Source organism: Mustela nigripes, chromosome 7 (assembly GCF_022355385.1).
Source record: "Mustela nigripes isolate SB6536 chromosome 7, MUSNIG.SB6536, whole genome shotgun sequence".
Classification (NCBI taxonomy): Eukaryota; Metazoa; Chordata; class Mammalia; order Carnivora; family Mustelidae; genus Mustela; species Mustela nigripes.
The window spans coordinates 109,005,490-109,017,919 of NC_081563.1; the positions used below are offsets into that span (position 1 = coordinate 109,005,490).

General features: G+C 44.3%; 1 protein-coding gene and 1 long non-coding RNA gene across 2 annotated transcripts in view; one reads left to right on the forward strand and one right to left on the reverse strand.

The window, feature by feature from the left end:
* Positions 1-3,674, forward strand: part of FERMT1 (FERM domain containing kindlin 1) — a 35,986-nt gene extending 32,312 nt beyond the window's left edge. Inside the window, exon 15 of the mRNA XM_059406562.1 lies at positions 1,346-3,674. Within this exon, the coding sequence (XP_059262545.1) occupies positions 1,346-1,519 (174 nt within the window). The 3' untranslated portion in view covers positions 1,520-3,674. The remainder of the gene's footprint in view (positions 1-1,345) is intronic.
* The window catches only part of LOC132021740 (uncharacterized), a 48,010-nt gene that overhangs the window by 25,960 nt on the left and 9,620 nt on the right, over positions 1-12,430 (reverse strand). The gene's annotated exons all lie outside the window — the stretch shown is intronic.

Here is a 12,430-nt window from a genome sequence, read left to right on the forward strand (position 1 = left end):
TCTGTATCTTTGGGGTAAATACCCAGTAGTGCAATTGCAGGGTCATAGGGAAGCTCTATTTTTAATTTCTTAAGGAATCTCCACACTGTTCTCCAAATTGGCTGCACCAACTTGCATTCCCACCAACAGTGCAAGAGGGTTCCCCTTTCTCCACATCCCCTCCAACACACATTGTTTCCTGTCTTGCTAATTTTGGCCATTCTAACTGGTGAAAGGTGGTATCTCAATGTGGTTTTGATTTGAATCTCCCTGATGGCTAGTGATGATGAACATTTTTTCATGTGTCTGATAGCCATTTGTATGTCTTCATTGGAGAAGTGTCTGTTCATGTCTTCTGCCCATTTTTTGACATGATTATCTGTTTTATGTGTGTTGAGTCTGAGAAGTTCTTTATAGGTCCTGGATATCAGCCTTTTGTCTGTACTGTCATTTGCAAATATCTTCTCCCAGTCCGTGGGTTGCCTCTTTGTTTTGTTGACTGTTTCCTTGGCTGTGCAGAAGCTTTGATCTTGATGAAGTCCCAAAAGTTCATCTTCACTTTTGCTTCCTTTGCCTTTGGAGACATATCTTGAAAAAAGTTGCTGTGGCTGATATCGAAGAGGTTACTGCCTATGTTCTCCTCTAGGAATCTGATGGATTCCTGTCTTACATTGAGGTCTTTTATCCATTTTGAGTTTATCTTTGTGTACGGTGTAAGAGAATGGTCGAATTTCATTCTTCTACATATAGCTGTCCAATTTTCCCAGCACTGTTTTTGAAGAGACTTTTTTCCACTGTATATTTTTTCCTGCTTTGTTGAAGATTATTTGACCATAGAGTTGAGGATCCATATCTGGGCTCTCTACTCTGTTCCACTGGTCTATGTGTCTGTTTTTATGCCAGTACCATGCTGTCTTGGTGATTACAGCTTTGTAGTAAACAAAAGCGACCAAAAATACCTCTGCGTGCTGGGAGTTAGAATGTTTTGCCTGCTGTATGGCATAGTTGACACAAGAGGGCACGCAAAGAGCAAAGACTTGTTTGCTGGAAGCATTCAATGGAAGAGATGCGGGTGTGTGTGTCTGTGTGTCTGTGTGTGTCTGTGTGTGTGTGTGTGTGTGTGTGTCTGTGTGTGTGTGTGTCTGTGTCTGTGTGTGTCTGTGTGTGTGTGTGTCTGTGTGTGTGTTGGTTGTTTTTTTGTGCAAATTTTGGGGGCCAGGAGGGGGAGGGAAATCAACTGTAAGTCACCTAAGCAGTCCTCAGCTCTGGGGGCCATCCCAAGGCAGTTTTTCCCTCATTTTCTTTGAAATGTTTAAGCTTACCTTAAAGCTCAGAGTTCAGGCTCACCTGTGCCTTCCTCTTCCAGGTGGCAATCGAATTTGACCAGAACGTCTCCATTGCGTTCACCTGCCTGAGTGCAGATTGCAAGATCGTGCATGAGTACATCGGTGGATATATTTTCTTGTCTACTCGGTCTAAGGACCAGAATGAAACCCTTGACGAGGACCTGTTCCACAAGCTGACTGGCGGTCAGGAATGAAGCAAAACTGACCTGCCCACACACAGACGGTGAGCCAAGGATGGTCCTCCCTGAACAGATGGGCTCCTTGGCTCGCACAGTGTGCACTGCAGCCTGACGGACAGCATGTACTCACCACTGGTCCATCAGATGAGGACCTCATCTCATTCCAGATACCCTGCCCGCTACCTCCTTTTCCTTACTTTCCTCTATCCTACCAGTGACGGAAGGGCCCTCAGTTGCCTTTTCTGCAAAATGGGTGGGTGGGAGACAGGCTAGAACTCAAAAGATTACTCTATGGCCCAGCCTGCAGCCACTGTTCTCTGACTTGCAGAACCTGCAGGTCTATGGCTAGAAGCCACCATTGTGCTTCTCCGCTTTGTTGCTAAATCAGCAAAAGACAGAAAGGTCGAAAGCATGGGTGGCCAAGGACAGATCTTATTCCATAACTCAGGTATAAAAAGTAATTAGTCTTTCCTAACAGAACTGCTTTTAGCTCCCATCCTCTGAAAATGACAGAGGGGGTCCTCACGTACACACAGACTTGTTCCCTATAGGTCAAGGCCTGGGGGTGGGGAAGGGAGAGGTGGAGTTACCTCGCTCTGGTTGGTGACAAGGCGTCAGAGCAGTGGCCTTCAAGGTCATCAGCTCACAGTGATTTCTGCAGAGGTGACTACAGACCCATCTGGCCTTGGACATTGGCCCCCTCAGGTTATACCGCGAGTCCTATTCCATTCCTGGAAGGTCCCTCAGCCACCTTCATGCCTTTCTTGATGATGGGGTGACTCAAAGGCACAGGGAAATCCATTCCTCAACCCAGCTGCAGATCTCAACTGCTGCTCCTTGGAGCGGGATGGGTCCAGTTTTCTCTGTTCCTAAGAAGCACGGCCCCACATCTGGGGTTACTGTGGGGTCTTTCTCCCAGCTGGTCAGGAAGAGAAGGACAAGCCCATTCTCAAAAACCACCAAGTTCAAGGGTTGGTGGCTTCCCTTCTGGCTTCTGCGTGTATTTTGTAAATCAGGAGCCGATAACAGACTTCTGTTTTCTCTGCTTTTCGCTCTGTCATCTCTGCCTCAAGCCACGGGCATGAGCCAGGTAACCGCTGCCTCAGTTGTCATTTTCTGCTTTGGTTTGTCACCTATGAGAGGAGGGGGTTTTGAGAAGGAAAGAATCGATATCCAGGGTAGAGGGAAATACCAGACAGTATTTAATTATGTTTTGATAAATGTTCTGTCCCAGAAAGGACTTTGGCTGCAGGAGTAAAGCACAGGCTCCATTTCCATTTTTAATTCTTTTATGATGCAAAACTCTGGAGGCCTGGCCAGGGCTCAGATGCCCCAAAACGTCACCTGTTGCTTTCTTTTGAGAAACTGAGATCTTCCACCGCTCTGGGAGCCGCATTAGGACAGCCTGGTCTAGGGAACCCCGGGCCCTGGGCTGGAAGCTGTCCCTGGAAATTCCTCTTTTCAGCCTCTCCTTAGAGGCACAGGTTCATGAAAACCCAATGAATTTCCGAGGCACCAAATGAATTTCCGAGGCCTCACTTAAACTCGGAGGCGGCTTAGGGCACTTGGCAGATCTGGTCCACATCATAAAGACCTTCGTTTGAAATGTTTGTATAGAAACTAGTGCTGAGCCTACTGTTCATCTCGGTGTTGGTCATTTGGGTATCGCCTTGGGCTCTACTATTTTAGAACCTAAGTCAGGTCTTTAAGAGAACATCAGGCCCTACATGAAAGTGATGCTCCTGGACATCACACTTTACCTGTCTGCTGCCCGGGACAGCTCTGCCTCATTTACCAAAGCTAGACCTTCGGTGGGACCCTCGTCCTTAGCTCTTCACGGGTGTCTGACAGTTCAATGAAAACACTCAAAGGAGTGGACTGGTTTTAACCAAACTTTCCGAGGAACGTTTCTTCCCTGAACACACCACCACATCCCAAAGGAATAAACAAATGGGACAAGAAAACCTTAAATGCTGCTATTCCAAAGAGCAACTAAGGACTTTTTTTTTTTTTAACATTGGTTGCAAAAGGTCATCTGACTCCCTATGATGAAATTTTAAATTAATGTGTGCCTTTCAGCCTCCTATTTTTTCTTAGCTACAATAGATGGGGAAATCTGCATTTATTATTTTATAGGACTTTTTTAAATAAAAGTTTTATATGGATTTGAGTACGGTCTGGTCATGTCCTCTCTACTTTGCTATCTCTGAAAAGGTGAATGTTTTCTCCCCCTATGAAAAAGGATTGCAACTTTCAGGTTTAGGGCATACTTACCCTCACAATTCCAAGATCTGAGCTCATTCTTCTCAGTGAGATGGACTTAGAAACCTCACTTAAATGCTGGCTTCAACTCCTTTCCCATTGAAGGTCCCTAGATTTCCTGACATCATGAGTTGTTTTTTCCCAGGTCTACCTTTTGGAAAAAGCACCAGAAATCAAAGAAATAGCCAGAGGCAGGGGAGCATCAGAGGGCCTCCGATTTGATGGACGGATGTCTAGGACAGTTCTTTGATTTAGTGGTAGAGGATCTGTAATAGATAGTGACGTACACTTTATAGATGTCCCTTCACAATTCTCACAACAACCCATGGGGGGACAGGAAGGGCTTGCCTTCTCATTCCACAAAGGAGAAAACAGGCTCAGAAGGTGAACCACGTGCGTAAGGTCACACCGCCAGCAAGCAGCAGAACCAGAATTCGAAGCCAGCTTCATCTTACTAACACTATCCAAAGACACACATTGTTGGCATTTTGGGTTGTGTTGTGTCTTTCCAGCCTTTATACCATCTCGTGTACTGGTTTTTGTTTTTATGTTTTAAGATGACATCCAGTAAGTCATTCCATATTCATGGAAATTGGCTAATTCATGAGAGAGTCACTAAGAAAAAAAAAAAAAAAGGTAGCTATTTAAGCTGGCTGAATGCAAAGTATGGGGCTATGCTGCCCAAAGGCAGCTTAAAACTTCTAATGTGGAACATGATGCATCCTCTTAAGACATTTTTTTCCCCCACCTTCACCCATTTCCTCCACCCTCCATCTTCCACATCTGGCAACCATCAATCTATTCTATTTCTAGGACTTTGTTTCTTTTAGATTTCACATATAAGTAAGATAATACAGTATTTGTCTTTTTCTGCCTAACTTACTTCACTTAGCATAATGCCCTCAAGGTCCATCCACGTTGTTGCAAATGGCAGCATTTCCCTCTTTGTGGCTGAATAATATTCCACTGTGTATATACACATATATTTTATCTTTATCCATTTACCCATCAAAAGACAGGTTGTTTCCATATCTCGGCTATTATGAACAATGTTGCAGTGAACATGGGGATACAGATATCTCTTCCAGACAGTGTTGCATTAGCCTGGTCAAAAAGGAAACTGGAAGTGTACCTGGGTGACTCAGTCCATCAAGCATCCAACTCTTGGTTTCAGCTCAGGTCATAATCCTAGGTTGTGGGACTGAGCCCCATGTTGGGTTCCACACTCAACATAGAATCTGTTTGGGATTCTCTCTCTCTCCCTCTGCCCCTCTTCTTGCCCTTTCCCACTGTATGATCTCGAAAATAAATAAATCTTGGGTGGCTCAGTGGGTTAAAGCCTCTGCCTTCGGCTCAGGTCATGATCCCAGGGTCCTGGGATCGAGTCCTGCATTGGGCTCTCTGTTCAGCAGGGAGCCTGCTTCCTCCTCTCTCTCTGCCTGCCTCTCTGCCTACTTGTGATCTCTGTCTGTCAAATAAATAAATAAAATCTTTAAAAATAAATAAATAAATAAATAAATCTTAAAAAAAAAAAAAAAAAAAAAAAAGAAGGGATGCCTGAGTGGCTCAGTTAATTGTGTCTGCCTTCCACCCAGGTCATTAATGCTGGTGTCCTGGGATCAAGCCCAGGGTCGGGCTCCCTGCTCAGTGGGGAGTCTGCTTCTCCCTCTCCTTCTGCCCCCCTCCACTCATGCATGTTTGTTCTCTCTCTCTCAAATTAACAAAACCAGGAAGGAAGGAAGGAAGGAATGAAAGAGTGGGTGTGTGGGTGGAAGGAAGGAAGGGAGAAAAGGGAACCTGGAGCAGCAATAGCGGAAGAAAAGCCAAGCCCTCATCTGAGAGTGTATGTCTCCTCATCTATAGAACAAGGGTTTGGACTGTGTGGTCTCTTATAGCCCCTTGTACTCCAGCACTCTCTCGCTGTGGTCCCTCTTCCCCACAGTCGGGTTGAGGCACATCCCCCCTCCTATGCACCATGCACATACTTTCCCTCCGAAACTCTGGCCTCACTCTGCCACCATTGGCCCATTATCTGAGTCGGTTCACATAGTTCTAGAACTCGAATTTCTGAGGTTAACAGGCTGCCATGACAGTTGAGCCCCAGCAGCCAGACACCAGGAGGCTAAATGGTTGTGTCAACCAGTGTGAGAGCAAGTCAAATCTTGCGCCTGTGCCACCCTCCCCAAAGAATATTCTCAATAGTAATGGAGCTGTTATTACATGGCTTAAAGAATTAGAACACCAGGGGCACATGGGTGGCTCAGTGGTTTAAGCCTCTGCCTTCGGCTCAGGTCATGATCTCAGGGTCCTGGGATCGAGTCCCACATCGGGCTCTCTGCTCGGCGGGGAGCCTGCTTCTCTCTCACTCTTTCTGCTTGCGTCTCTGCCTACTTGTGATCTCTGTCAAATAAATAAATAAAATCTTAAAAAAAAAAAAAAAGAATTAGAACACCAACGTGTATTAGGGACTCTCACGTGTGCTTTCCAGGAGTCCTTTCAATTCAACCTCAGGGTCGATGGGTGTTGTCAACTTCACTGTACAAATGAGGAAACATGAAGTGGTTGCTGGTAAAGGTTTAATGCTCTGTGTGTAAGGGTCAGCAATGGGAGACTTGGTTTGCCAATCTTCCTGCTGTAAAAACTCCCACCATAGCCAGTGTGGCATCAGTGAACACAACTGGGAAGACACCTGAACACCCAGTCCTCTGCCAGGGACAACCCAGCTCCAGGACACAGCAGATCTACTGTGGACGGAGAAGTCAAGCAGCTTGTCAAGGGCACCCAGCCAGAGTGTAGGCAGTTGGGATTCGAACCCAGACCCTCCCAACTTGACCTGTGCTCTTCAGCACTGCTCTTGATAATTCCATGTGAATGGCAAGGCCTCTTGAGCCATGAGCCCTAGACTGTCTTTACTTCTAATAATTCTGCTGAGGTGACTTCCGCCCCCTCAACCCCAGTATATTTGTGCAAGGGCTACAGAACTCCATAGACAGTTTGTCCTTCATTTATAATATACCAGATCTCTTAAGTCAAAATAATGACAATTTCTACTAAGAAAATCTTCAGACCCCAACTGCTGGCCCCCTGTCCAATATGACATTTGACTGCAAATCTGGGTCAGAGGTGGCACTCAGGAGGGTGGGAAAGAGTTCTGCCCTCATGAACTCCAACGAGTTAGACTTGAATAGTTCCAAAAATTGAACCCCCATGAAAGTAATGAAGATTCATCAGCAGTAAGGATATCCCCAATAAGATGAACCAGGCTTGGGGCACCTGGGTGGCTCAGTGGATTAAGCCGCTGCCTCCGGCTCAGGTCATGATCTCAGGGTCCTGGGATCAAGTCTCGAATCGGGCTCTCTGCTCAGTAGGGAGCCTGCTTCCTCCTCTCTCTCTCTGCCTGCCTCTCTGCCTACTTGTGATCTCTCTCTGTCAAATAAATAAATAAAATCTTTAAAAAAAAAAAAAAAAGAACAAGTGGCTACAAATGCTAAAGTGCTTGGGTGGGTCCTGTACGCAGGCACATTCAGCCAGCTGTGCAACCACGAGGATGAAGGAGGCATGCCCTGCCGAGCAGTCACATATCTTAACATATATGAATACACAGCGAATATGTCTGAGAACCTAATGTAGCCTATGGGCCTACAGTTGTCAAGCCATGCTAAGTTTCAGCCAACTGTATTTCAACCAATTCAGTTAAAAACACATATAGAGGGGTGTCTGGGTGGCTCAGTCGGTTAAGTGTTTGTCTTCGGCTCAGGTCATGACCCCGGTGTCCTGAGATTGGCTCCCTGCTCAGTGGGGAAACTGCTTCTCCCTCTCTCTGCTCGTGCTCTCTCTCGCTATCTCTGTTGCTATCTCTCTCTCAATCTCAAATAAAATTTTTTAAATTAATAATAAAAATAAAAATACATATACACACATATATTTTTTATTTTATATAAGCTATATGACATATAAATATATAGTTGATATAATTTGTTACATTTATTTACTATTTACATATTTTATGTGAACATTATTTTGTACTATTTACATATTATATAAATTATATATGTATATACATCTATTTCTTCTATCAGTTAGAATTGCTTAGCTACAAGTGACAGAAAATTGAAAATAATAGTGGCTCAAACAAGAGAAGTTTTTCTCTTTTCCACCAGAAACTCCAAAGGCAAGCCCAGGCCAATTAAGCATTATATCCCATGTCAATGACCCAGGTCCTTTCACTGTTTCCATCCCCATTTACAGCTTCAATTCACAAAGTCATCTCATGATCCAACATGGCTGCTGTAGCTCAAGGCATTAAGTTTCATGGCTTCAATGAACTACAAGGCAGACTGAAGTATTTGGTCTTTGATCAAAGTCACCATGGGTTCAATTAAAAATCAGAGTTCCTTTACTGATAAAGAGGGTGAGAATAGATATTAGGAAACAAGTAGCTTCCTCTGCCCATAAACACTTGCTGTGTGCTAGGTACTATGCTACCTGCTAAGGATAATACAATCTAGCAAGAGACAAACCTCTGAGAAAATAACATTGTATATAACAGGCATTATTCTTGACATGTTAAAAAGATATAGAGCAAATGGGAGGGAGTTGTTTTATTAGAGCCAAGAGCAAAAGGCGAAGGATTTCCCAGACAAAGGGACATTTAGACTTGGCCCTAAGGGATGAGTGAGAGTTTTCAGAGTAGGGAGAAGGACAGGAAATGAGGTCAAGCCTAGGAGAGGGGCCATTAGTAGAGAGAGAGCCAGGGAAAGTACTCATCCACGGGGTGCCATGATCAGACTTGCATTTTAGGAGTGTCAGTCTGGCAACAGATGGAGAATGGCTGGAGGAGGGTCACACCGGAAGTTGATGGGTCATTTCAGAGGCTGCCTCTGGTAGTCAAATTAAAAGACCCTGAGGACCAGAGCTAAGCCAAGGGAAAGAGAGGTAGGGAAAAACTGAGGGCTGTTTCAGAAGTAAAACTGGCACGCTGCAATTGTGAGCAACACTATATAAATTACCTACCAAAACATTTTCCCTTCTTCCTTGCTAACAGAACCTGATTTTGGCTGACCCAATGTGGCCGCCTCCAATGATGGATCTTAATGATCCACACCTATTGTGACAATCTTATTGCCCAGCTTCTCAGTTTCCTGTGCAGGTAGGGGTGGCCATGTGACCAGTTCTAATCAATGAGTCCTGAGGAAAAATTTGCCATGGAGGTTTCTGGGGAAGATTTTCTGTCCTGAGAGAAGGGAGAGGCAGCTGGCTTCACCTTCCCCCTTCCCTGTTCCCCGTTCTGCCTGCCTTGAATGTCTGGATATGATGCCTGGAGGTACAGAATCATCTTGCAACCAGAAGGCAACAAGATTGAGGATAAAGGAAATGCACGAAAGATGGGAAAGCCTACAAACAGAAGACGTCTGTGTCATTATGGAGTGGCTGAAGGGATACCATCAGCCCCCTAATTCTAGACTCTTTGTTATAGAAGAAAAATAAACAGATGTGTGTAAGCCACTATTAATTGGGCTTTCCATAACTTGCAGCTGAACATATTCCTGATTGTGGTGAACAGTAAAGAAGTGAATTTGCGGAGTAATGGAAAAGAAGCTCAAGTTGATCAGCAGTGGATAAATGGTAAATAATTCTAAAGGTAATTCCAAATGGTAAATAATTCTAAAGGATACCAGGGAGAGGGGAAGTCAGTGGGCACAGCTAGTAAGTTCGGTTTGGGGGACCCTAAGATCTCAATCTCTCCTAACAGTATGACCCTGAAGTGTGTGTGGACCTTTGCAACAGTGTTTCTTTCTAAAGATCCTCAGAACTCCCCTTTGGAAATTCTCAGCAAAGCCTGGTTCATCTTTTTTTTTTTTTTAAAGATTTTATTTATTTATTTGGCACAGAGAGAGATCACAAGTAGGCAGAGAGTCAGGCAGAGAGAGAGAGAAGCAGGCTCCCTGCTGAGCAAAGAGCCTGATGCAGGGCTTGATCCCAGGACACTGAGATCATGACCTGAGCCGAAGGCAGCGGCTTAATCCACTGAGCCACCCAGGTGCCCCAAGCCTGGTTCATCTTATTGGGGATATCCTTACTGCTGATGAATCTTCATTACTTTCATGGGGGTTCAATTTTTGGAACTATCCAAGTCTAAATAAGGTGAGTTACGAGATTGTGACTAATAAAATATTTTGGTGAACAACTGAACAAACAAAAGTAACCCTGGTGATTGGTGTGTGTGTGTGTGTGTGTGTGTGTGTGTGTGTGTGAAAAACTCATTCTGAAAGCAATTTCAGAACAAAGAATTACAAACATATTTTCAACACTTAAAAGCTTCCTTTGCAAAATGACATCATCTACCAAATAAATTTGTTCAAGACCAACCCTTGCCAGATACTTTTTTTTTTTAATTAGTCTCAAGAGTTGATTCAAATATCTTCCTCAAGTAAAACAAACAGGTATTTTCCATATTCTCTCTTCTCCTAAAAAAAGAAATGACCTCAAGAGTTCTAATCTTGGGTTCTTTCTCAGATTTACTTTATGAGATTAATACTAGTTTCTCCAGCAACAAAATGGAAATATAATATCATGTGGCTCCCGCCTAAAAGAATTGCTCAGCAAATTCCTAGAATTTACAGATAGGTTCCATAAACACTCAGCATAATTAATAAACACCAAAAAGCAATTTTGTTATTAATGTGTTATTAAAGATTAATAATCATGTACTTACAATCTATACTATTTTCGGCAATGACAAAAAGCCATCTCTGTTAGAATACTTAACATACCAAGTCTCTGAAATTACTATTTTGTACCTTCTTTTCTTCTCAACCCACCTCACCACCTACCCTCAGCTGATGATTTGTAACCTGTACAAATTTGTGACCTGTACATTATAGAGCACAGTGATGTCATCAGATGGGAAGAGCCTCATCTTTTCACTCTTCACCTGTCTTCACAAACGTCTTTCTTCCCTCCTGCCCCAGTTGTAAAAGCGCCTAATCCCCAGCCTTCTGGGTATTGTCCCCTCATGACCTCCAAAGGACTTGATTCCTGAAGTTTTTCTTCTCTCTTTGGCATCATTCACTTCTCTCCGTCTCCTGGTACATACCCATCCAGATTGCAAACACCTTTTCTATCTGTGGAGCTTTTAAAACATAGCTACAAATTCTTTGAGTGTCTTCCCATCAAGAGATGGGATCTATGTCCCCCTCCTCTTAAATCTGAGTAGGCTTATGGCCTTATTGGCTGATAGAGTACAGCTAAAGTAATGCTAAAGTAATGCTATGTGACTTATAACCTTAGGTCATAAAAAGCCATGTAGCTTCTGTTTTGTTCACAGGATACTCCCTCTTGGAGCCCTGAGGCCACCATGCTAGGGAGGACACGTGTAGGCACTCCAACTGACCGTCTCAACAGAGCCCAGTCCTCTAGTCAGCCGCACCCAGGTGCCAGACCCATGAGTAAAGCCATCCTGAAGCCTCAAAACCAGCCCATTCAACAGCTGAATATTACCAGGGATGCCAGTCAATGCATTTGGAACAAAGGAATCATCCAGCCACAGTATGACCAAATTCCTAACCCTCAAAAATCATGGAATAGAATATAATAATCTTTTCTTTAAGCCACTAAGTTTCGGAGGTACTGATTGGGTAGCCAACAATATTTTCCACATTATAAAAGGTTCACACTCTACTTTTCCCCATTTTCTGCTCCCGCTCACAGCAAAAGTTCTCCAAATACTTAGGAAGGCTAGTACCTATTTTCTCGTGCTCTTAATTCACTCCTTTCTGGCTTCTGTCCCTCCCCCCATTAAACCCTACTCTTGTCCCCGTCATAAATGTCCTCCACTACTCACTCTGTCAAAACCTGGTTGGCTGGGGTGCCTGGGTGGCTCCATAGTTAGGTGTCTGCCTTCAGCTCAGGTCATGATCCCAGCGTCCTGGGATTGAGCCCTGCATTGGGGAGGGGGGGGGTCCCTGCTCAGCAGGAGCCCTGCTTTTTCCTCTCCCACTCCCCTGCTTGTGTTCCCTCTCGCAATGTGTGTCTCTCTGTCAAATAAATAAATAAAATCTTTAAAAACAAAACAAAACAAACAAACAAACAAACAAACAAAAAAACCAACAACAGCCTGGGTAGCTGTGCTGTCCTTAATACAATATTGTTCTCTCCCAACTTTCATGGTTCCAAATTCTCCTGATTTGCCTCCCACCTCCCTGGCTGCTACTTCTCAGCCTGCTAGGCTGACTCCTCTTCCTCTGTTTCACCTTCAGATGCTGGTTTGGTCCTCTTCTCTTCTCTCTCTGCACACCTGCCTGAGTCTCAACCAGTCTGCTGGCTTTAAGCACCATCTCTGTGGGGATGCCTTCCAAATGTCACTCCCCCGTGCTAACCTCTGCCCAGAATTCCACAGTTGGATGTCCTGTTATCTCCCTCAGCATCTCCCTAGGTCTCACAGACATCTCAAACTTCACATGACCAAGACAGAGTCTGTGATTTTCCTCCCCCAAATCTGTTGCTCTCTTAGGCTTCCCTTTCCAAAGAAATGACACCTCAATCCATCCAGTCCTCAGCTCGGAAAGCCTAGGGATCATCCTTGATAGCTTTTCTCTCATCCTTCATGTATTAGTTTCCTACGGCCGCTATAACTAATCACCACAAATTTGGTGGCTTAAAACA